General features: G+C 37.7%; 2 protein-coding genes and 1 pseudogene across 3 annotated transcripts; 2 read left to right on the plus strand and 1 right to left on the minus strand.

Annotated features, from left to right (window-relative positions):
- Positions 1 to 263: 263 nt before the first annotated feature.
- On the plus strand, positions 264 to 8,461 carry LOC114310725 (uncharacterized). The gene is made up of 7 exons (XM_082914979.1): positions 264 to 786; positions 1,364 to 1,444; positions 2,081 to 2,118; positions 5,681 to 5,760; positions 6,594 to 6,677; positions 6,919 to 7,027; positions 7,818 to 8,461. The coding sequence occupies exons 1-7, from the start codon at positions 475 to 477 to the stop codon at positions 7,957 to 7,959; spliced, it is 846 nt and encodes a 281-aa protein (XP_082771105.1). The 5' UTR covers positions 264 to 474; the 3' UTR covers positions 7,960 to 8,461.
- A 1,700-nt stretch (positions 8,462 to 10,161) lies between these two features.
- LOC114310714 (DUF1995 domain protein, putative (DUF1995)) lies at positions 10,162 to 25,209 on the minus strand. Its single transcript, XM_028256801.2, has 9 exons — positions 24,783 to 25,209; positions 21,802 to 21,889; positions 21,143 to 21,256; positions 20,650 to 20,732; positions 20,268 to 20,382; positions 11,813 to 11,904; positions 11,408 to 11,473; positions 10,578 to 10,671; positions 10,162 to 10,476 (listed from the first exon to the last, which is right to left on the minus strand). Exons 1-9 carry the CDS (start codon positions 25,067 to 25,069, stop codon positions 10,366 to 10,368), a joined length of 1,050 nt encoding a protein of 349 aa, XP_028112602.2. The 5' UTR covers positions 25,070 to 25,209; the 3' UTR covers positions 10,162 to 10,365.
- Positions 18,068 to 19,093, plus strand: LOC145820163 (heat shock cognate 70 kDa protein 2 pseudogene; annotated as a pseudogene). The gene has a single exon (XR_014361218.1). The product of XR_014361218.1 is annotated as a heat shock cognate 70 kDa protein 2 pseudogene (transcript).
- Positions 25,210 to 25,649: the final 440 nt, after the last annotated feature.

Raw genomic sequence — 25,649 nt, forward strand, 5'->3', positions numbered from 1 at the left:
AAAGTGTTTGAAACACATAAATAATTCTTTTATGAAAAATGGTTGGGAGCACTAATTAGTGCTCCTACTAATTAGGTGGTAGTGGGTCCCGCCATTAATGATGTGATGTTTTGGTCTTGGAGTTGTGTTTTTTTTTTTTTTTTACTTTTTTAATGTATTAGTGCTATTAGTGGTAATGTTTTTAGTGGGATGAATCATTGTTGTTCTTTTATTCATATATATATATATATATATTATATATATAGATATATAATATAAGAGATGTTTTTAATTGGTGCAGGGATAATGTCACGCATTCTGTATGTATTGTGATTGGAGAGGATAAAGAGACATGTAAGTATGTGAGTTTGTAATTCGCCTGAGTTTTGATCATGTCGTGCCGCACGATCAACCAATAATTTTTCAGAATGTAGACCTAAATCAACAGACAAGTGCAAATGTAAGAAGCAGAAACAGAGAGAGTTGTAGGGAGAGATGGACCGTTTGTCTCCTCCACACAGTAAACCTGTTCCAAACCCTCTTTCCCTCTTCGCACAAACCGTTACGAATCACAACGGTCACAATTTCCCCTCCACCTCCTGTTTCTTTCCATGGCGTATTGGCCCCTTGACCCACAAGAAGAACCCACTTCATACTTTCCCACCTCCTTCAAAGTCTCTGTTCACACTGAATTGTACAAGTGAGAGAATTGGGGATGATATTCTCTCTACTTCTTCTGCTTACGAAGTCCTCGGTGTCGTCCCCAACTGCTCTCCTGCCGAGCTCAAAGCTGCTTTTCGAACCAAGGTACACTTTCCTTCTCATGATACCAATTCAAGGATTGTATACCCTTTTTTTTTTTTTGGTTTTTTCTTTTAATTTTGCTCTTTTTTTGGTTGATTTGGGGTAATACTTACAATATATGAAGTGGGTTTTTGGTAGATTGAAAAGTTACAGTCAGTTTCGATTGGGTGATTTGAAGTGAAAAGAAATTAAAATCTCTTTGCTATAATAACTTGTTTGGATTACTAAATAGGATGAAATGGATGGAAAGAAATAGTTAAAAAGTCACTTTTTGAATCTCTCCAGAAATGAAGAAATTTTAAGAGAAAAAGAAATTAACGTAATGTTAACTTTGTTTTATAATACCAATACTGTTTATCTTAGTACAAAAGAAAAATAAAGAGAAATGATATTTGTAAAGATTATCTTGGTAAACAACCTAAGACAATTTTTTTATTCTCTCTTATTTAGTCTCACCAAACAAGATGCGAGAGAAATTTTCAAACAGACTATGAAAGTGGAATTTAATAAATGACAGAACAAATTATGATTTATATATGCATATTTTTTACTTATTTAAATATCTTGTTGACTAGTGTAGGTGAAGCAGTATCATCCTGATGTAAGAAAAGATGGGGAGCTTTCAGATACAATGATTCGGCATGTAATTCAGGCCTATCAGGTACTAAATTTACGCGATCCTAGACCAGTTTATTTATTTTCTCTGTTAATCCCCCTTGTTGGATTTTATTTGATGGAAAAAAAAATGAAGAAAGAACGAAAGTCATTCGTTAGTTGGGTTGGGATAAAGTGGAAAAAGTTTCAATAAAGATGCAGAAAAGATAAAAAAGACAAGCCCCATTTTCATACTAACTGAGCAAAATCCAAAGCTAAAGAAGTCATGTATAGTAAACTATGGATGCAAATTATGTAGCTTTCCTCCATAACATCTCATCTTGGGCAAACTGCAAAATACTGCTTTTTTACATGCTAGTAAAATATAATCAGGTTCTAGAAATTTTAAGAATTTTATGACAGGTTATAACTGTTATCAATCATAAGAATGTTATGCATGGTGCAACTTGTACTATTTTTTCTTAATTGTTTCCAATCCTATAGCTTCCATTGCCATTTTTGGTTGGCTTCTTTGTTTTTGTTTTTTATGCCTTCATTTATTTTTATTTTATTTTTTATTTTTATTTTTTTCATATTGTCAAAGTTCTCCCAAATTTCCATTCCATGACACCAAATTGTTCCTAATTCTGAACATGTCGCTATTGATAAGAGTTAGTGAATATTGTGGTGATAATTTGTGCAGATCTTGTCCAAATACACCAAAACAGAGATCATTGAGAGGTAAAGCTGTAAGAATTTATGTATTATTGATTGATATAATGTTGTTGCTATTACAATGATTCATGATTTCTATATATAGAAGAGGGTGAGTGTGTAGTAGGTAAGGAGTAGGTGAAGTGGAGGTGGTAGTGGTGTAGTGGGTTAGGTTTAGTGGAGTAGGTGAGGTGGTAGTGGTGTAGTGGGTTAGGTTTAGTGGAGTAGGTTTAAGTGGGTGAAGTAGGTGATAGGTTTTAACAGCCCCCGCAAACTCAAGGGGGATAGGAACTAACCAACTTGAGTTTGGAGAGAGTTACAAAACAAGAAAATACATAAAAATAAAAGAGGATAGGTGACACTGTATGGTCGTGTCAGACCATTGGTGAAGACACTGGATGGTGGTGTCATAACGTTGTAGAGGACACTGTATGGGGGTGTCATAACGTTGTAGAGGACACTGTATGGCGGTGTCAGACCGATGTAGAAGACAGTTTATGGGGTCATGTCGGACCGTTGTAGCAGATAATGTTGTGACAATTGTTGTGACAATTTACGGAGTCTTGCTGGACCCTTGTAGAAACTAACCGGAATCAATGTCGGGACAGTTTACAGAGTCTTGTCGGACCCATGAAGGAGCTAACCGGAATCAATGTCGGGACAGTTTACAGAGTCTTGTCGGACCCTTGAAGGAGCTAACCGGAATCAATGTCGGGACAGTTTACAGAGTCTTGTCGGACCCTTGTAGAAACTAACCGGAATCAATGTCGGGACAGTTTACAGAGTCTTGTCGGACCCCTGTAGAAACTAACCGGAATCAATGTCGGGACAGTTTACAGAGTCTTGTCGGACCCCTAAAAAGTCGCACCCTCAAAAGGTGTGTCCAATCTATCAAAAGGCGTGCCATCAAAAGGCGTGCCCAATCCATAAAAAGGCGTGCCATCAAAAGGCGAGCCCAAGTCATAAAAAGGTGTGCCGGACATGATGGCGAGGCACGTGAGTGCCTTGGCTGGCGCGCCCGTTTGTCGTCTGGCGTCAAGTGGCGCGCGATACGCGTGGCTGCCTCGGCTATTTAACTAAGACGGAGGCTGAGGCTGAGGCTGAGGCAGAAGCTGAGACAGAAAAACTGAGAGAAACCTCTGAAAAATTCTTCCTTTGCTGAGAGAGAAATTCTGTAATACGCTGTAACACTCTGTTGCCCAGAAAATGGCTTCGTCTTCCCGTGGGCTGCTCACTCTCTTTCCCGACCTCAATGAGTCAACAAGAGAGAGAACTGGTGCGGTGGCCAGTGAACCTCAACCAAACACCTCTGTGTTTGCTCCATTGAACTTTCCGATGCGGTCGGTGGAGCAAAAAATGGCGGTGCAGTCGGATGTGGAGGCCAATCAGTATACCTTGAAGTCATGTGTGGAAACCATGACTGCGGTTACAAATTTGTCGAACCGGCTGCAGAGTAGGACAAATGAGGTGCAGCAGTTAAACGCCCAACTGGCTCTGCTCCAACGCATGTATAAGGATGCGCGAGCAGAGATAAGTGTGCTAAAGGCGGAAAACAAGGAGCTGAAGCGGAAGGCCAGTTTTATGTTCCGATTTGGAGGGCCGCCATATGCTGCAGTGGAGGAGCAGGGAGTAGTGATCATGCCCAGTGGAGTGGGAAACACGGAGGCAACACCGGCAAGGGCCGCCCAAGACGGAGGCAAGAAGAAAAGACCGGCGGCAGAATAGAGAAGAAAAATCCCACCTGTGAATGTGGGTGTTTGTTTGTATTTTCTTTTATTTTATTTTTTTTGTGTTTTTTTTTTTTTTGTGTTTTTGTATGTGGAAACATGGTGATCGGGGTGAGACCCGACATGAATAAAATGAGTTGGTGTGCAAATTTGTAAATTGTTTGCAATGGTGTTTGGTTTTTTTTTTTTTTTTAAATAAGAATAATAATAATAATAATAATAAAAAGAAATTTGATTAAAAAGAAATAAAGAAGTGGGGATGGGTTCAAAAGTGGACACTATCAGTGGGAAACATGAGTGTATGGATTATTTGATATAATAATAATAATAATAATAATAATAATAATAATAATAATAATAATAATTAAATAAAAAGGTAGACCACTGAGAGAGAATGAGTGGAGTATGGTAAGGCTGGGTGTAAAGTGAGAGAGACTGGGAAAAAGAGATTCCACCGTCTGCCTGTTGTGGCTTGATTGTTGATGCATATGACCAACACCATAAGAAAGGCTGTCTTTGTAAAGTCCAAGATTATCATGAGAAACCTGATGTAAACACCCTGAAAATCTACCAGAAGTGAAGAGATCCAAAGCCTGCATTTTCATGTCCATTGAGCTTGAAATCGCCGAAGACGGTTGATTCAAGTTGGAAAACCGTCCATATTTTGTGGGGGAATTAATGATCTCAGTGTCGCATTGCCTTTACAGGAGGAATCTGTCTCTGGGTCTTGCAAATGGAAACTGTAGACAAGTCCCATGTTGATTTGGAAGACGCCGGTGGTGCTGGTGGCGCACCTGTTGTTGCTGAGATCGAGCTTGAAGAGAAGCTTCAAGTTCTTGATCGTGTGAGGGCCTGTGCCGCAGAATCGATTCGAGTTGATGTGAAACAATGCGAGATCTGTGAGGAGTCCGAGCTCCTCCGGGAGGTACCCGGCGATGTCGCCTTGGTTGGGATCGATACCGGCAACGATGTTGATCGAGGAGTTGTTCGGCGTCGTGGAAGAGGGTCTGGCGGAGAGAGAGCTTCCTGAGGTTGGAAAGGTGGGCAATCCGGAGGTCCAAGGTTTTTCAGCCATGAAGATTTGGAGGGTTGCATCAATCCATTCTCTTTGACAGAGGATAGGAACTTGTGTAAATTGAACTGACCGAGCAAAGTTGCAAACCAATATTCAGCAGCAGGAGGAGGAAGGACATGCAGAGTGATCAAGGTATGTGTAGAAAATTCAAGCGGAATAGGTTGAGGTCCGGCGGGCGGTCAAGGCGAGGTTGCCGCCCGCCGGTGAAGCGAAAAATATTAATTTCTTAACCTTGCTCTGATACCATGTAAGAATTTATGTATTATTGATTGATATAATGTTGTTGCTATTACAATGATTCATGATTTCTATATATAGAAGAGGGTGAGTGTGTAGTAGGTAAGGAGTAGGTGAAGTGGAGGTGGTAGTGGTGTAGTGGGTTAGGTTTAGTGGAGTAGGTGAGGTGGTAGTGGTGTATTGGGTTAGGTTTAGTGGAGTAGGTTTAAGTGGGTGAAGTAGGTGATAGGTTTTAACAAAAGCTGGTACTATATTTCTTTGATTTTTGTTTTTATTTATTTGAGGGATGTTTCATAGTTATTACTTATATTGTTATGTTTTTGCTTTCTTCTCTACTTTTCAATCCCTTGTTCTATTTTTTAACATATTATTGGGCAAATGATATTCAATGTCGACATTTTCATGGTTTATTATGCCTATGAGTTAACTTGTTTCATTACCCATAATCTTGGTCCTTGCTTTTTGATAGATTGCTGCTTTGTTATTTCTTTATTTTGCTTGTCATGTATAATTTTGTTTACCATTCTAACTGTCAATGATGCATTTCTAGGGAATGCCTAGATCCCTTTGATGAACCAGAATGTGAAGCATTTGATATTTTTATTAACGAGGTTCTTTGTGTTGGCAAAGGTACCATACTACTTGAACTGTTTTGCATCAATTGATTTAAAGGGTAGTACAATGTAGATAGATATGAACTTTTCCTCATTTTGACTTGCATTCCAAGTAATGAAATGCTGGTTAAGAAACAACTGAAAACCCCCTAAGTCAGCATCTGTTTGTAAGGTTATACTTTCCCCAACTAGGGCATGGTTGTAGTAGAAAATGTTCTGTTTCTTGCAATGCAAAGTACTGGTATCAGTGATTAGGTTTCCTGTTCATTCATAGTGACAAACGAAGCTCTTGCTTGGGTTAAATTGTTACCCAGTAATCAGATTGAACTGAAAAAGTTGCAAAATTAAGGTCATCAGGAATAATATAATAATTGTACACATGACTTCGTAATTATTTATGTTATCATTAAATTGTAGAGTAATACTAGTATAATTGTAGAACATCCTTGAATCATGTGCATAGTAGAACACTTAAATTCTTCTGTTATACCTGAAACTCATTGGCTACTCCATATTGTATGTTCTTGTTTTACCAGGTAAGAAAAATATATCATGTTCACTCAACCTGTTTAGATTTGATCATTTTGCAATAACAAACTCCGATATTTCATTGAAGTGCATTTACTGTGCTCTTTCTGAAAGGAAAACCACCAAATAAGTATCTGTAAATTATTTCTTTATCCTTCAAAAGCATTAAGAAACTGTCACTGTGATTTAATACATACTTGTACATGATATGTGAAATTGGGATCAAGGCTGGTTGAGTTGAGTTTCATCTCCTAAGCCCTGCAAATTGGTCTGTATTCTTGGTTTCCTATTCTGACCTTCCCTTGTTTAAATTATTTCCAGGGTGTCCATATTCATGTGTAGAAAGAGCACCTCACGCCTTCCGATTTGCTTCCTCAACAGGAACTGCACATGCAACTTCTCAAGGTTCACTTCTTGTTTCTTTTTGTTATTATGATTGTACATGATAACACAATAGGCAGGGGAGAAGTTGAAAATCAATGGATGGTCATCAAATATGACACAATTCTCACAATAGTTCTAATATCTTCTGATATGTGTTCTCTTGATAGTTCCAACATGTAAATGCTACTATAAAGAGAAGTTTAGTCCTGTAGTATTATTTATTTATTTATTTTAAAGCTGTTGTGTTGTGCATTTTAATCAGGACATGGTGAAGATTACCACGTTCAACTCGCAGTTGGTCAGTGCCCAAGAAGTTGCATTCATTATGTGACACCTTCACAGAGAGTTGTTCTAGAGGAGCTACTACACAGGTAATAACACACTGCACTATTTCTGGAGAGTCTTTCAACTCACTAAGGGTGTGTTTGGATCATGGATTGGGGTAGGGATTTGGATCCAAACACTGCCTAAGAAGAAGTAATGCCAGAAATTTCTATCAAACGAAAAGCTTAATTGAAAAGAATGGAGTGGAACAACTCACATGTTGGAACAGTTGTGAAACAATGAATCTTGACTTCATCCACACCTAAGCTTGATGGCACGTGATATTCATTCTCAAATTTGTAGTTTAATTTATTAGCTATTGTCAAAATAGAATAGGACTTACATTACATGGACTCTACCAAATTTGTGAATTACTCATGCTGGACACTCGACACTTAGGTGAGGGTATGAAATATGTGTTCAGTATGCCTAGTTGTACATGCACCCAACACGTACAAGTATTGGGTTTCCTAAATAACTATGCATAAGATTCCATTTTGTACAAAAAAATGTCATATTTTAGCTTGTAAACATTATTTCCCCTTAAAAAATAAAAGAAACATTTAAGAAATATGAAATATAGTCGTGTCCTGGTGTCCTTGGACATGAGAATTAAATGAATTCGACACTTCATATGTACTCAAACCTAACGCTTCGTACCCGTGTTCATGTAACATAAGGTACCTGCAGCACCTGCCACTTGTGCTAATGTTTTTAATGTGCATAGACTATCACATCTCTCTTTGCCTTGCAAACTAACCAGTATAACATCTTACTTTTGCGATGTCTCTTCATAAGTACCCTAATTTCTTAATTTTGTGTATTTTGATTTTGTAGCATCTTGGACATGCCTTACGACACTTCAGCTGAAGCAGACTTGCTTTACTCGCTTATCGTGAAAGCCAAATTCGAGAATAATCGTTACCAGAAGCCAAAAAAGCAGCCCAAGGTTTCAACCGACCGTGTAGATTGGTTCTGACATTTGAGTGGTGAGGCCATATTCTGCTTAAAACTTTCCTTCACTCGGAGAACTCAACATTGTAGGCAACGACACTATCATTTTATGGGAAAGATTGAAAACCAAGTGGTGTTGAGTAATGCTGATGATGATCAACATACATAATACATAGAACTAATTGGGGAGGTAAATACTGCTTCAATTGTTATGTTGGTGAAATGAAATTGAAGGGAGCAGTGAGGAGAAATTTACAGTAAAGGGTCACCTAACAACCTCTGTTTGGTCCTCCCAATCTTCTTTATCAATCTTACATATCAGTGGGAGTCCAGTAGGTCCTGGAATTGAATGTGTCAATCAATACTATATTCTTATTTTATTTTACTTTATTTTTGCAATGAGTGGTTGTACAAATGAATAATTTATTTTGTAATCACTACTTCTGAGATATTGATGGATGAAGTGATTCCTATGTATTTTTTGAGAAAGAAATATAAAAAAAATCCCACTCTGTATTGTCATAGCCTATTTGATGGATGATTACTCTGCTAACTTGTGGAATCGGAATAAATATTAGATGTAACAATGGTATTATCCTACATGGCATCATCAACTAATAAGACCGGCCAAATGAAGTAGGTTAGAACTGACCTTATCTAGGAGCGGCCAAATGAGGTAGGGTGGAACTTAATGCTCCCACCCTTCCAACCTCAAAGTTTTTCATGTGGCATTAGTATTTTTTATCATTGCACCCATGGTTTTGAAAATCGGACCAAACCGGCCGGTTCGACCGGTTGAATTATCGATCGGTTGGAGTTTCAGTCCGAATATACCATCTAAACTGTTCGAAATAAAAAACCGGCCTATTTAGAAAGAATCGGGAAAATCAGCGGTTGAACCGCCGAACGGGAGATGGTTCACTGGGTCAATCAAAGTGAAATTTTGAACTTTTTTGGGATATTTTCTATTTATTTTTTTTATTCTCTTTCTTTTCTTTCTTTCTTATTATATATATATATATATATATATAAGAAAATTTTAATTTGAAACTCTCTTTCAAAAGTCTCCTCTTGTGAGGAGTCCCATTAAGAGCTTGAAATTATTGTGAAAGTAATCTATTTATAAGAAAAAAATTCTTCCAAAAACATTCAAGAAAATCATTTGGGATTCAATCAAATTTATTGGAAGAAGACTTGAAATTTTGATATTCTTTTAAAATTTTTGTTCTTCTTTCAATAAAATTATTTGAATTAAAATTATATGGAGAGAATATTGAATATTTGATTTCCTCTTCCAAAATTAAAATTAATAATATTTTAAAATATATTATTATATTTTTTAGTAAAAAAGATATTAGGAGAAATATTTAGGAAAATTTAATATTTTTAATTTAGAATTTTATTACTTATATTTTTATTTACATATAATTTTGATATATTTATTACGTCACGGTTTGATTCCAATTCAACCTGACGGTTGAACCGGTGATCCGTTCACCCGATCCTTTTTCCAATTTGCTCACCGATCCGATTTTTAAAACATTGGTTGCACCCAATATCTACTTGTAGAATCGCAATCATGGGTAGGTTTTCCTGTTGGGCTCCAAGTCATCCTTTTAATTGCAATTCATTTCGTAGCTATTCTCTGTTTACTAATGAAGCATGCATCCCTGTGAACAGTTAAATGAATTGTTAACTAGCACAACATTTGGTTATTAGGCTTTTAGAAGATTCAAGTGAGATGACGTCATGCTGACATCATCGCATGGAAGATGATGTCAGCACATCCACGTCACCGTGTGAAAATTTCCAGACTTTAACAAGACAAATGATTGTAAGATCAAAACGCTCTAATACCAAATTAAAGTGTAAAGTCCTCAAGGAAATAAGATTAGGGTTCATGAGGAAAGAGAGAAGAGGAGAACAGATAATGTAGAGAATAAGTTTTTGGGTCATAATGACAAATCCTCACTCAACACACATTTATATTAAAATATTAATGTTGTAATGACAATAATTATCTCAATATAAAACAAAATAACATAACAAATCTAACAGTAAGCATTTTCAGGGGTGTGTTTTGAGTGCTTCTGTCTGAACTGAAAACCAACAGAAATTGAAAGATGTGTGCCTCTCTACCTCTCTCTCTCAAGCTGGATCTGAAAGTTTTGTACATCATGATGATCATGCATCTATTAGCCCTTTTAGAAGATAATTAAGAAAGATCTTAGCTCGAGAAACACCGATGACTTGCATGGTATAATGAGAATAATGTTTCACAAAAAACACTGGCTATACAATGCTAACAGATTTACAAACAAGACTTAACAGTAGCAGGACAATGAAAATCTGATCCGATGTATCCGAACTAGATTCAATTCATAGACTTGCAATACAATGACCGATCACTTGCTTTGGTAAAGAAAATGACTCATCTTGAGATGACTTTCATGAATCGATTTATCGAAGAGAAGATGCCTGCTGCTCTATCAAAAATTGATGGGCCCTTCTCTGACATCTCATCTATGTCGCCATATATTATCTGCAAAAACAAATCCAGAGGAAAAATATAGATGCTATGTTTTAATCAACAAACTCGAAATATTACCCAACTGATGAAATACTTTCTTGGAAGCAACTAACCTCGAGTTCTTCTGCAACAGGACGGCTTATTTGTTCTTTTGCAAGTAGATACCGGTTTGGCCTGTCCTGGTCGTCATAAAACACTTTCCATAACCTAGTAAAGCATCAGAAAAGTGTGAATAGGATGTTGAGTAATTTACTTAAATGCACAAAGCGAGGGTGGGGGAGTAACTTTCTAAGATTGGGACAGCCTATAAGAGAATGTATATATTTTGTATACTAAATATATAAATATATTCTAACTATTATTTAAATAATATTTATTTATACTTAATAAAGATAATTTGTAATTGACATCAATTTATAACATTTATTCATATTTCAACACAGATATTACAACTAAGCAGAAAAAAATAATAACATAGAAAGTATTATAATGTGTTTGAGTTGTTTTTCTTTTATTTCTTTGAGATTTGAATGTTTGAGAGGTTCTATCTTAGTTGGGAGCGAAATTCTCCCATGACGAGAGCAAGTTTTTCACTTGGAAGCGTGGAATCGCATCCTTGAGTAAGAAATGTCAATCAAGTAGGAGTTTCCTGCTACTAAAGTCATTTATAACATTCAACATTATGTACATGTACACATAGATACACACTCCTATCATAGACTCAAATAACAAACAGTGTGGAAATTATCTCTAGAGAATATCTATCAATCATATCATTCAGATACAGTAGAAAAAAACATTTTAGGATCAGCTGGCGTTTGGCTGATATTGCTTTGGGGATGGCATAGATAGACATTGGCCCAAACAGATCTGAATTCAGCCTCAAATGGATCAAATCAAAGAGGTGTCGGGAATTTAATAAGATTGAAAAGTTAGTCCTTACCCAGGATAACATCTAAACACAGCACCAGATGGAAGAGGTCTCATTGAGTAAACCACTGTGAAAGTGCTGCATGACAAACAACGTAAGTTTTACCATTAGTGACACCACGGAATTGTGTAATCAGTTCAAGAAGACTGTCGACCATGCACGAAGGATATGATGAAAAATACTCTCAACATTGCAGTCATGGAAAGTGACTGCAAGTTCAAAGATCCCCAAAGATCATGTTTTGGTTATAGGTAATTTAACTGTATCAAAATTTTAGAAATTATTCAATATGTCGTAAATGGTTGGTGTAAGATGTTTTGAGTAAATTGATTCAAAAAATAATTTAAAATGTTTCATAAAAGAAAAAAAGGAAATAAAATTGAATACTTCGCTTGAATGAAAATGACGAAAAGTTGCCTTAAAAAATAGCGCCGTAACTTCCGAACATTGAACCCTACTCCAACATCCTCACTAACAAGACGTGGATTCCACATGATGAGGGGCCTTGGCTAACAATGCAATTTGGAAATGTTGTCAGAAAAAAATTTGTCCTGCAATGAAGACATCAAAAAGACAGTACTGTGGATGACAAGCACGTGACTCATCATCTTATCAAAGTTTTCAATGGATGCTAATGAAAAATATCATAGGCGGTAATAAGAAGTAAACTTTAAGGTTAGAAAATAACTCACAATCAAGACACCAAGAACATAGCAAAAATTTATACAAAGCTTCCAACATGTTTGCAGAACTTCTCCTACGGATTTTAATTATTTGGGCAGTTATTTTGGAATCTGGATCCTCTAGATTATTTTTTGTAGAGTGATCTTAGAGTGATTTTTTGAATGGATGAGATTTAATTTACAAAAGTCGAGGGTACAATAGTACTAAGTTGAAGGTACAACAGTATTGATAATCACTTTAAAAAAAATCTCAACCATATAAAAATCACTCAAGATCACTCTACGAAAAATCACTCTAGAGATCTGGATTCATTACACCAAATTTTCTTCTATATAATTAACCAACTTTATTTTTTTGCATACACTTGCATCATAGATGGGGGAGAGGGCAGTGGTTTGCAGGCTCAGGTTCAGTTGAAAAAGAAAAATTCTCAAAAAAAATGAAGGAACCACAAATATGACCCTTAGTTCCTGATTTTGACAATAACCAAAGCACCTTTTTTGGGAATCCAAAACCTGAAATCCAATGTCCATGAAACAATGGTCAAAGTTATGTTTAGCACTATCAAATTCCAAATTTTGAGTACTCATATCTAGGGTTTTTTAATGTTATTGTCATCATGAAACATGGGCTAATCACAATAACAAGAACTATACTTCCAAGCATGCACGCTTTACCCAATCCCACATATCACGATTCTATAATAATCCATGCTATGTGCATCCATACCAAGTATGGGTGTATGTAATGTTAGAATAACTGTATAGAGAAGGGGAGAGAATCAATTATGTATATATTGATGTTATTATTTGTTAAAATCCACCCACTACACCACTACCACCTCACCTACTCCACTAAACCTAACCCACTACACCACTACCACCTCACCTACTCCACTAAACCTAACCCACTACACCACTACCACCTCCACTTCACCTACTCCACCTACCACCTACTACCACCTACTCTTCTATATATAGGAATCATTGTAACATTCAATAAATCTATCAATCAATAATACAATTCTCTATTTCTCTTTATACATTAAATTTTCTACATGGTATCAGAGCAAGGTTAAGCACTTAGTATTTTTCGCTTCACCGGCGGGCGGCAACCTCGCCTTGGCCGCCCGCCGGACCTCAACCTAATCTGCTAGAATTTTCTACACATACCTTGAAATTTCTTCGAGTCCACCACCACTGCCTCTCCTCTCACTGTTGTCCTCCCATACACCACCGTCTCGATCGTCTTCATCTACAATGTTGCAGTGAAGGATCTCAAGCGTGGTTTTGTTGCATCCAACTCAAAGGACGATCCAGCCAAGGAAGCTGCAAATGTCACCTCCCAGGTTATTATTATGAATCACCCGGGTCAGATTGGTAATGGGTATGCTCCAGTTCTTGATTGCCACACCTCCCACATTGCTGTCAAGTTTGCTGAGATTGATCGTCGATCTGGCAAGGAGATTGAGAAGGAGCCCAAGTTCTTCCGTGAACATGCTCTCCTTCCTTTTACTCTTGGAGTGAGGCAGATGATTTGCTGCTGTAACAAGATGGATGCTACCACTCCTAAGTACTCAAAAGCAAGGTATGATGAAATTGTGCAGGAAGTCTCTTCCTATCTGAAGAAGGTTGGTTACAACCCTAACAAAATTCCTTTTGTCCCCATCTCTGGTTTTGAGGGTGACAACATGATTGAGAGGTCCACCAACCTCGATATGATTACACAGCCCAAGAGGCCATCAGACAAGCCTCCTCTTCTCCACATTCTTGATAACACCAACAACAACAGTTTGACGCATTTATTAGAGAAAAGGTCCAAAGGCAGCTCCTGTCAAAGCTGATGCTCAGCAGGCTGTACCACCTATTGAAGTGCCAGCACTATCCTTGCACATGGGGGGCACCCGCTCATTTCTTTATTGTTTTCTTTTACTCACCCATGTGACCCACGATGCAACCTATACTTTTTCTTTTCTTTACACTCTTGTTCCCCACTTTCTTTATTCTATATATATATATATATATATATATATCTTTTTATTATATTATATTAAAAAAAAAAAAATCTTCATCTCTCCTCCGTTTGATTTCCAACTCCATTATTTTTATTTTTATTTATTTTCTCCAAACCACTTTCCTTATTTCCTCCATCTTTCATTTTTTGATTTCAAATATATTTTTATTATTTTTTCTTTATTTTTCTTTCACATTCTTTTTAATCTTTTTCCAATTCCTTTCATACCATATAGCTTTGCACACCAAATCATATTTTATTCATCTCAGAGATCAACCCCGATCACAATTTTACACACAAAAAAAAAAAAAAAAAAAAAAAAAAAAAAACACCAATAAACAAACAAACCACCACAACACACCCGCACCCACAGTGGGATTTTTCTTCTCTACTCTACTGCAGGTCTCTTCTTCTTGCTTTTCTCTTGGGTGTCCCTTACCGGCGCTGCCTCCATACTACCCACTCCACCGAGCACGTTCACTCCACCCTGCTCCTCCACTACAGCATATGGTGGACCTCCAAATCGGAACATCACGGTAGCCTTCCGCTTCAGCTCCTTGTTTTCCGCCTTCAGCACACTTATCTCTGCTCGCGCATCCTTATACATGCGCTGGAGCAGAGCCAATTGGCCGTTTAAATGCTGCACCTCATTTGTCCTACTCTGCAGCCGGTGCGACAAGTTTGTGACTGCCGTCATCGTCTCCACACAGGACTTCAAAGTATACTGATTGGCTTCAATGTCAGTTTGCACTGCCATTTTTTGCTCCACAGACCGCATAGGAAAGTTCAACGGAGCAAACCCTGGGGCGCTTGGTTGAGGTTCACTGGCCCCCGCACCAGTTATCTCTCTTGTTGACTCGTTAAGGTCTGGAAAGAGAGTGAGCAGACCACGGGAAGACGAAGCCATTTTCTGGACAACAGAGTGTTACAGAGTGTCTCTCTCAGAAATCTCTCTCAGAAAACAGAGTGTTACAGAGTATCTCTCTCAGAAATCTCTCTCAGACAACAGAGTGTTACAGAGTATCTCTCTCAGAAATCTCTCTCAGAAAACAGAGTGTTACAGAGTATCTCTCTCAGAAATCTCTCTCAGAAAACGAAGAGTTTTTCAGAGTTTTTCTAGCAGATTTTTGTCTCTGCTTCCAAGCCTCAGCCTCCGCTTCGGTTTATAAAGACCCTGACGAAGAGGCCGACACGCGTTCTGTCGGTCACGTGCATCGCCGCGTGTCTGGCGCGCCTTTTGATGGCTCGCCGCTCGATGATTTCTGTCGGGCACATCTTTTGATAAAGTGGGCGCGCCTTTTGAGGGCGCGACTTTTGAGGGCTCAATATATATATCTACATGTATATCTTTTGGGCAGCCTATATACACACTCATACAGTGTCTTCTACATCGGTCCGACATGACCCCATAAACTGTCTTCTACATGGGTCCGACAAGACTTTGTAAACTGTCCCGACATTGATTCCGGTTAGCTCCTTCAAGGGTCCGACAAGACTCTGTAAACTGTCCCGACATTGATTCCGGTTAGTTTCTACAAGGGTCCGACAAGACTCTGTAAACTGTCCCGACATTGATTCCGGTTAGCTCCTTTATGGGTCCGACAAGACTCTGTAAACTGTCCCGACATTGATTCCGGTCAGCTCATTTATGGGTCCGACAAGACTCTGTAAACTGTCCCGACATTGATTCCGGTTAGTTTCTACAAGGGTCCAGCAAGACTTCGTAAACTGTCACAACATTGTAAGCTACAACGGTCCGACATGACCCCATAAACTGTCTTCTACATCGGTCTGACACCGCCATCCAGTGTCTTCTACACCGTTATGACACCCCCATACAGTGTCCTCTACAACGTTATGACACCACCATCCAGTGTCTTCACCAATGGTCTGACACGACCATACAGTGTCACCTATCCTCTTTTATTTTTATGTATTTTCTTGTTTTGTAACTCTCTCCAAACTCAAGTTGGTTAGTTCCTATCCCCCTTGAGTTTGCGGGGGGCTGTTAAAATCCACCCACTACACCACTACCACCTCACCTACTCCACTAAACCTAACCCACTACACCACTACCACCTCACCTACTCCACTAAACCTAACCCACTACACCACTACCACCTCCACTTCACCTACTCCACCTACCACCTACTACCACCTACTCTTCTATATATAGGAATCATTGTAACATTCAATAAATCTATCAATCAATAATACAATTCTCTATTTCTCTTTATACATTAAATTTTCTACATTATTGATTGATTTATATTGATATCAATTACAATGATTCATGATTCCTATATATAGAAGAGGGTGAGTGTGTAGTAGGTAAGGAGTAGGTGAAGTGGAGGTGGTAGTGGTGTAGTGGGTTAGGTTTAGTGGAGTAGGTGAGGTGGTAGTGGTGTAGTGGGTTAGGTTTAGTGGAGTAGGTTTAAGTGGGTGAAGTAGGTGGTGGAGAGTAGGTGGATTTTAACAGCCCCCCACAAACTCAAGGGGGATAGGAACTAACTAACCAACTTGAGTTTGGAGAGAGTAACAAAACAAGAAAATACATAAAAATAAAAGAGGATAAGAGACACTGTGTGGTCGTGTCAGACCATTGGTGAAGACACTGGATGGTGGTGTCATAACGTTGTAGAGGACACTGTATGGGGGTGTCATAACCATATAGAGGACACTGTATGGTGGTGTCATAACGGTGTAGAGGACACTGGATGGCGGTGTCAGACCGATGTAGAAGACAGTTCATGGGGTCATGTCGGACCGTTGTAGCAGACAATGTTGTGACAGTTGTTGTGACAGTTTACAGAGTCTTGCTGGACCCTTGTAGAAACTAACCGGAATCAATGTCGGGACAGTTTACAGAGTCTTGTCGGACCCATAAAGGAGCTAACCGGAATCAATGTCGGGACAGTTTACAGAGTCTTGTCGGACCCTTAAAAAGTCGCACCCTCAAAAGGTATGCCCAATCTTTCAAAAGGCATGCCATAAAAAGGCGTGCCCAATCCATAAAAAGGCGTGCCAGATATGATGGCGAGGCACGTGAGGGCCTTGGCTGGCGCGCCCGTTTGTCGTCTGGCGTCAAGTGGCGCGCGATACGCGTGGCTGCCTCGGCTATTTAACCAAGACGGAGGCTGAGGCTGAGGCAGAAGCTGAGACAGAAAAAACTGAGAGAAACCTCTGAAAAATTCTTCCTTTGTTGAGAGAGAAACTCTGTAATACGCTGTAACACTCTGTTGCCCAGAAAATGGCTTCGTCTTCCCGTGGGCTGCTCACTCTCTTTCCCGACCTCAATGAGTCAACAAGAGAGAGAACTGGTGCGGTGGCCAGTGAACCTCAACCAAACACCTCTGTGTTTGCTCCGTTGAACTTTCCGATGCGGTCGGTGGAGCAAAAAATGGCGGTGCAAACTGATATTGAGGCCAATCAGTATACTTTGAAGCCATGTGTGGAGACCATGACGGCGGTCACAAACCTGTCGCACCGGCTGCAGAGTAGGACAAATGAGGTGCAGCAGTTAAACGCCCAGCTGGCTCTGCTCCAACGCATGTATCAGGATGCGCGAGCAGAGATAAGTATGCTAAAGGCGGAAAATAAGGAGCTGAAGCGGAAGGCCACCATTATGTTCCGATTCGGAGGTCCGCCAGATGCTGCGGTGGAGGAGCAAAGGGGAGTGAACGGGCTCGGCGGTGTGAGAAACACGGAGGCAGCACCGTCAAGGGCCGCCCAGGACGGAGGTAAGAAGAAGAGACCAGCGGCAGAGTAGAGAAGGGAAAATCCTGCTTGTGGATGTGGTTGTTTTGTTTTTGTGTGTTTGTTTGTTTGGTTTTTTTTTTTTTTTTTTTTTTTGTGTAAAATTATGATCAGGGCGAAGTCCCGATATGAATAAAATGAGTTTATTGTGCAAATCCGAATGGCTTGAAGGTACAAGACTGAGCAGAAAAATGAGATGGAATGAATAGAAGGTTTTTTTTTTTTTTTGTAATAAAAGATAAAAAGTTGGGCGGTGGAAAGAAGAACAAGAAAAAAAAAAATATATATATATATATAAGATAAAGAATGTTTGGGCGGTGGAAAATGTGATGATGGTGTTGGGTGGAGAATATTTTAGAATGGAAAAGTTTAAAAAATATATTTCTCTCTTTCCTGAAGAGAAAAAGCTGAAAAAGAGTGAGTGGAAAAGTTTATAGAATATATCCGTCTCTCTTTCCTGGTGGGTAGGGATTGTGTTCATACGGGGAAAAGAATGTCTTGATCTTTGATCTTGGTGGTGGTACTTTTGATGTGTCCCTTCTTACCATTGAAGAAGGTATCTTTGAGGTGAAGGCCACTGCTGGAGATACCCATCTCGGAGGTGAAGATTTTGACAATAGAATGGTTAACCACTTTGTCCAGGAGTTCAAGAGGAAGAACAAGAAGGATATCAGCGGTAACCCCAGAGCTCTCAGGAGATTGAGAACTGCCTGTGAAAGAGCGAAGAGGACTCTCTCATCCACTGCCCAGACCACCATTGAAATCGATTCCCTTTATGAGGGTGTTGACTTTTACTCCCCCATTACCCGTGCCAGATTTGAGGAGCTCAACATGGATCTCTTCAGAAAGTGTATGGAACCAGTTGAGAAGTGTTTGAGAGATGCTAAGATGGACAAGAGCACTGTTCACGATGTTGTTCTTGTTGGTGGATCTACCAGGATTCCCAAGGTCCAGCAGCTATTGCAGGACTTCAATGGGAAGGAGCTCTGCAAGAGCATCAACCCTGACGAGGCTGTTGCTTATGGTGCTTCTGTCCAAGCTGCTATCTTGAGTGGGGAGGGTAATGAGAAGGTTCAGGACCTCTTGTTGTTGGATGTTACCCCACTTTCCCTTGGTTTGGAAACCGCTGGTGGTGTTATGACTGTGTTGATCTTTGTATGTAGAGAAGTCGCCTCTGGTGGCGAACTGGAAGCTATATGTATTGATAGAGATGACAGCGGAATAGGTTGAGGTCCGGCGGGCGGCTAAGGTGAGGTTGCCGCCCGCCGGTGAAGCAAGAATACTAGGTTCTAAACCCGCTCTGATACCATGTTAGAATAACTGTATAGAGAAGGGGAGAGAATCAATTATGTATATATTGATGTTATTATTGATTGATTTATATTGATATCAATTACAATGATTCATGATTCCTATATATAGAAGAGGGTGAGTGTGTAGTAGGTAAGGAGTAGGTGAAGTGGAGGTGGTAGTGGTGTAGTGGGTTAGGTTTAGTGGAGTAGGTGAGGTGGTAGTGGTGTAGTGGGTTAGGTTTAGTGGAGTAGGTGAGGTGGTAGTGGTGTAGTGGGTTAAGTTTAGTGGAGTAGGTTTAAGTGGGAGAAGTAGGTGGTGGAGAGTAGGTGGATTTTAACATGTAACATCCCCATTTGAAGCCATAACCATTTTGTTTGCTATGGGCTAGGCCCTCCTAGCTTTAAAATGCCTTGTTACTAGGAAGAAATATAAACTCATTTATTTAGCCTAGAAACTTTTCCAGCCTGACAATTGTGGGACAAGATGTTACAGTTACCCTTTCTCAAAACCACCTGTCCTCGTTTGGTGCATGATTTAGCACTTAGCTCTGCACAATAGTTCGCTCCCACTCATGGGATTTGAGAGGTGGCTCTCACCAATATGGCCCATGCACCACAAGGTAGGTCCCACTATTATACTTTTTGTAACCAAACCCACATAGCATTATATTGCCCACTAGCTAGGCCCTCGTGGCTTTAAAATGCATTGTACAATGAAGGTTCAAAACTCATGAAAAGTATTTACTGACAAGAAAAAACCATTTGTGACCCCAAATCTCTAATGCATTTAACTGTGCCCGAGAGCAACAAGATAAAATAGATGAGACTTAGAAGCTTCCAGTGGAAGCCAGGAAACATGATCTGCAGATCCAGAAAACAGTTTGAAAATCTTGTCTAATAAATGATTTCCAACTATACCACATAAATTTGGTTAGAGAAATGAGCTTGAAATTTCTTTAGATTTTTTAAGCTAAAATATATTTCATCATTTTTTTTTCAATAAGTTGCAAAATATATTTCATCTTTACATTGATTATCACGGTTTCAATAATAAAAATAAATCAAGAACAAAAATGCACGAACAAAGGGCATGCTTCTAATAACGGATGATGAAATTAAGTCGGTACCGGATCATCTGAGAGTTCAGATGTGATTCGCTGTACATATTCCAACATCTGATAATCAGGAACAACCATAACAACAATTTCGTCTTCACTGCTTACAGGCTTCCGGTCACTTAAACTGGATAAAAATGCCACAGAAGAATTAGGCAATAGTAAGAAGATCTAAACTTAAATACAGAATAAAGACCTTGATAATCTCTTACAGTTATCTAATGGGACATTGAAGAGAAAAATTTACCGGACCCCCACATGGATCAATTAATTAATTGGAGCATATTTAAGGATATACTTATCTTCAAAATAAGCAAATACTTTTCATCAAAACAAGCAAATGGTCCCCCTATTATATTTACAGAAGAATTTCCAGGTGTATGGTGAAGTTTACCTGGAGAAGCTAAAAGCAGCATCTTGCCACCGATATTTTAGAAGGGCAGCAGCACCAGCATCTGGAAATATTGCTTTAACTCTCTAAAATTGAAATTCATACAATTTAGGAAATAAAGTTGTATAAAAATATTTATCAGTTCTTATTAATTGCTTAGGTTAGGCATAAAAAGCTATAATCAAAAAAAGAAAAAAAAAATTCCAAAGAAGTCATACGACTTTCACCACCACCATTAATAAACTCTTCAGATAGATGAAAGTTGAAAAAATGGGAAAGACCGTTTTCATGAATATAACAAATTTAGGTTTTATATCTGTATTTTGTATGAATTGAAGAATACTGACTTCAATGATCAGCCTTACATCAAGCCATATTTTTCCTTTCACTTTTTATTGAGAGACGATAATTGTCCACCATAAGGTGATCACCTCACCATGACACCAGACAGCTTGGTCATCTGTAACCTTACTTAAAGTGTTACATTAAAACTAACCTCACATCCTGTTTCTTCAATAAGTGTATCTATGAAAATTCTTGACAGCTCCCAGAGCTCACCTTGGGCACCTTCATCGTCAAGAAACTGCAACTGCGGAATTAAGAGCTCAACCTGAGGGGAAAAGCAAGAATTCATGTGAAAGTTAATAAACCAAATTGAATGTGAGTTTTTAATTTCTTCATAAAAAAATTCATAATTGTTCTAGAAGTCCCATGTAAAATAAAACTAGGAAATATGTCACACTTGTTGATCAGGACAGTTCTATGTTTAATAAAGGCTATTTGATTGAATCTAGCTTACTATTAATCATGGCTCATGCCAAGAGTTTTGATGTTCCAATAGCACTTGCTACCTCTTTTACATAGATATTAAGTACAAATGGCTCATTTAAGATAGAATATCATTTTACATTGATTAGCCCAGTGAACAAACAGAATCAGATTGGAAAAATTTTAGCAAGACACTAAACATGAATGTTGTTAGCATTTCAGTTCATACTCAACAAGGTGGTCTCACATGTACATACATTGAGAACGACAAACAACTTGAAATGAGTTTGGTTATAATATAAAGTAAAATCAAGAAGCTAAAATGATCATCATTTAACTCCAAAAGAATTCAGAAAAGTATGAGGTTGAGTTTTAAAGATCACATACTATAGCTCTCATTCCTCCTGAAGACACAAAAGTGGCACTTGCTTGACTTGACTGTCGGACTGCACCCTCCAAATCAGATGGCAAGCAGCTGAAACATAACATTCAAATAAGTAAAAATATTCCTTCCACTGCTTCAATATATATAGATATATATTTAGAGAGAGAGAGAGAGAACATAAAAACAACAGTAGCGTCTGCAAATGCAAATGCAAATGCCACTCCACTTACAGCCTCATAATTCAGCTAATGCATAGGCTATAAAGAATGAAAGAAATTCAAAAAAAAAAAAAAAAAAATTTACAATCAAAGTATTTCTCTAGCTTTGAGCTCCCAACAAACTGTGAGTGCTAAAGAGCAATTACGAAACATTCTTCCGGACTCAGAAAAAAAATGAAAAAAAGAAAAAGTAAAAGAAGAAAAGAAAAGATGACTGTATTGCTGCCTGAATACCCAAACCTACATGCTAACACTTGATAGCCTAGGCTTTTACTACTGCACAAAGCAGTGGCCCCAGTAGAATCTTCCTACTATTTATGTATTCAAAAGCTCAAACTCTCTAACAATATAATCTTTCCTGTTACACACAATTTAAAATCTTAAGAATACTACCTGTACAATCGTTTACTTATTAGTTCTTACTACCTTTAATTTTTCTCAATGTCCCCTTTGGCATTTTGGGGCCACTATGGAGAGAGCACAAGCAAGGGTTCAAATCCCATCACCTATCTGAAATATATTTTTTTGATAAATAATCACCTATCTAATTTATTATAAATAATAAAAAAAAGGAAGCAAAAATAATTGTCACATACTTATGTGGGTGTTTGGGAAGTTGCAATTTTAGTTTTTGGCTATTTTAGTAGGCTAAAATTTTTGTGTTTGAGAAGATGATTGGATTTTTTTGTAGTTGGATGTGATGTTTGTGAGAGAAAAAGTGAAATGATTATGGATTTGATGTGACATTTTGTCTTATTAACTATTTTAGCCTATTTTGTCTTTTTGTGAATTTTAGCCTAAATTGGGCTAAAATCCCACTTCCCAAACAGCTCCATAGGCTTGTAGCCCATAGAAAAGTCTTCTAAATACATGTTAAAAACCAGCTTATATCAGGTTACAATTGGATCACAGTCTATTGGTTCTAATAATTTTTAGTTTTTTAAAGGCCCCATTGAGTGCAAAATCACACAAGTTGGATTTAATTTTAGAAATCATAGGATTCATGCAAGATGTGGCAATAAATAAAAATTAAAAATTATAGTGCCAATATTTGATATGCAAGTTGATGAATATTACCATGGCTATATTTTGCTTTAACATGACCTACTTTATACTTAATTGTTTGGGTTAGAATTTCTTGTCTTCTAATTACAAATCTTGGGACCACCACTTTGTGTATTATGCCAAAGGTTAGGTGTGTACTTAATCTTTCCCCTACCAAACACACATTAATGTATATTAATTGGGCGTTATTTTTTTAATTACAACAATTAAGTCGTCAAATTTCACCCCTTATTTCAATGTAGTCCTCTCGTCACTGTTAACAAAATGGACAAAAATTATTCACGTGAGCACATTTTAAGGGTATTAAAGGAAACAAATTATGAAAAAAAATACACTTTTCACTCAAATTCCACTTTGGTTCTTCATGTTTCAACTTTCATTCAAATTTTAAACAATAGGGTAATGGGAGGACTCTATTGAAATTCGGGTTGAAATCTAAAGATTTAATTAAATGAAAAGGTGAGAGAACACTCGTGCAGCACGATTCCACTATCAACATTCCCTTTCTTCTTGAGTTGTGAAATTGAGTTGCATTGGTGAATGCCATTGCAACATAGCATATCCTAATAACAGCAAAGCATCTTTGCCAAACAAGAAATTGGGGCACTTCTATTAAAGCAATTAACCAAAGATCACCTGCAGTATGCTTCAGAAAAACAGAAAGAAATAAAGACAACCAAAAACCCATCATCCACATGCTTGGCAAATCATAATATTGTCAAGTAATGAATGCAAATTCATCCTCAGAGCATGGAGACCAAACAGAAATATAGGACCCATCCACTATCCTTTTCAGTGTACTATCATCTTACTTTACGAAAGAATCAGATATTTAATATTAATCTTTTATTTGCACATGATATTTGATAGTTGATAAGCTACAATTTAGTGACATTAGCTAATCACATGTGAGCGAGACCAACCAGCAAATAGCACAAAATAATAAACTTTTGGAGCATATTATGTACTAATATGATGGAGCTACCAATTTTACTACTTTACGCATAGTTTCTACAATATTCAAAGTTACAAAAAAATATATATATTATTCTTATATTTCTTCTCTCACAAACCATATTGTGCCCGCTTATTACTGAGTAACATAGCTCGTGCCTAATTTTATCAAATTAGCTAATAATTGACCAAAACAGCTCCTAAAAATAACAAGTATTACTTATGTGTTATCACAATGAGGCGCTTAATTAGTCTAGACGAAATTATAACATTGAGACAAAACATTGATATTTTATAGTGCTATGAGTTGTCATGTACTTAAAGGACACTCACAGAGCCGAGTGGTATATATTGTTATTTGCAGGTAGGGTGTTACAGTGTTGCAGAAAAATAGAGTTGCGGAGTTGTTCTTGTAATCCTTATTGCGTATAATGGATTTTGATCTTTCTCCGCCAGGGACCTAGGCATCCCGCAGAACCACATATATCTTGTTCTTTCAGTTATTGTGTTTATTGCGTGATTGAAACCACGATCTTGCACAACAAATGGTTCAGAAAAAACTCTTCATATAAAGCTGGTCACTAATTTATGACTATAACACAATGAAATGATCCAATTTCACTACAACGAATACATCATTATTCATAACCAAAATTTGATCAATCAACTCAGCAGAGGAAAGACAAATACTCAAAAAAGATGATCAAATACATGCTTGTGTGTGTGTATATATATTATAAACCCACCTGTCATCTTCTTCTTCTGCTTGAATTGTTTGTTGTTCTGACTCAAGAGAAGCTGATGATGATGATGATGTGATGGGTTCCTCAAGACTGTCTTGGGGAGTTTCATCTTGGAACTTCTCAAACTTAGCAAAAATTCTTGAGTTAGACAGAGCTCTATGGAGTGAAATTCCATTGGACCCAGAAAGATTGAAAGGATAAGAAGGGAAGGAAAAGCAAGATGAGGAGGGCAATTTGGGGATTGAGGCAGAGTAGCAACAGTAGAAGCTTGAACATGAAGAAGAGGCCATTGGAGATGGAAATTGCCACTGCTCAAACCCTCTCCACCATTTACAACTACCAGAGAGAAAGCCCAAATGTGTGCTGGTGCAGTGAGGGGATAAGTTGGAGAAAGTATTTGGTGTGGAAGCGGACCACCATCACAATTAGTGCAGCCTCTATTTTTTTTTTGAAAAAATTTAAAACTAATTTGATAAAAAAAAAAGTATTTTAAAAATGATTTTTCCCAAAAAAGATAAAATCATAAACAAATGATTATTTTTATTTTATCATCAAATTAGTTTTAAAATTTTAAAAATAAATAAAGTTTGAAAACCAAATAGAGTGGTTGAGTTTTTAAAATAAATTTTTTTGGAAGTTTTTAAAAATTTAGTTTAGTAAAAAATATATAAAAAAAATGGAGAAATTTGAAATAAATGAGTAGCAGGAAAAATAATTGCAAAAGAGTTGGGAATCCTGAGGTCACGTTTGTTTGGCAGATTAGATTATTAGTGAGAGAATGGTTAATAAAGAAATTATTAAGAATAATCCTATATACACTAATTAGTATACTAACTAATGTACCAAGTGATGATGTCACATAATTTAACA

Source organism: Camellia sinensis, chromosome 2 (assembly GCF_055761805.1).
Source record: "Camellia sinensis isolate YWXY chromosome 2, ASM5576180v1, whole genome shotgun sequence".
Classification (NCBI taxonomy): Eukaryota; Viridiplantae; Streptophyta; class Magnoliopsida; order Ericales; family Theaceae; genus Camellia; species Camellia sinensis.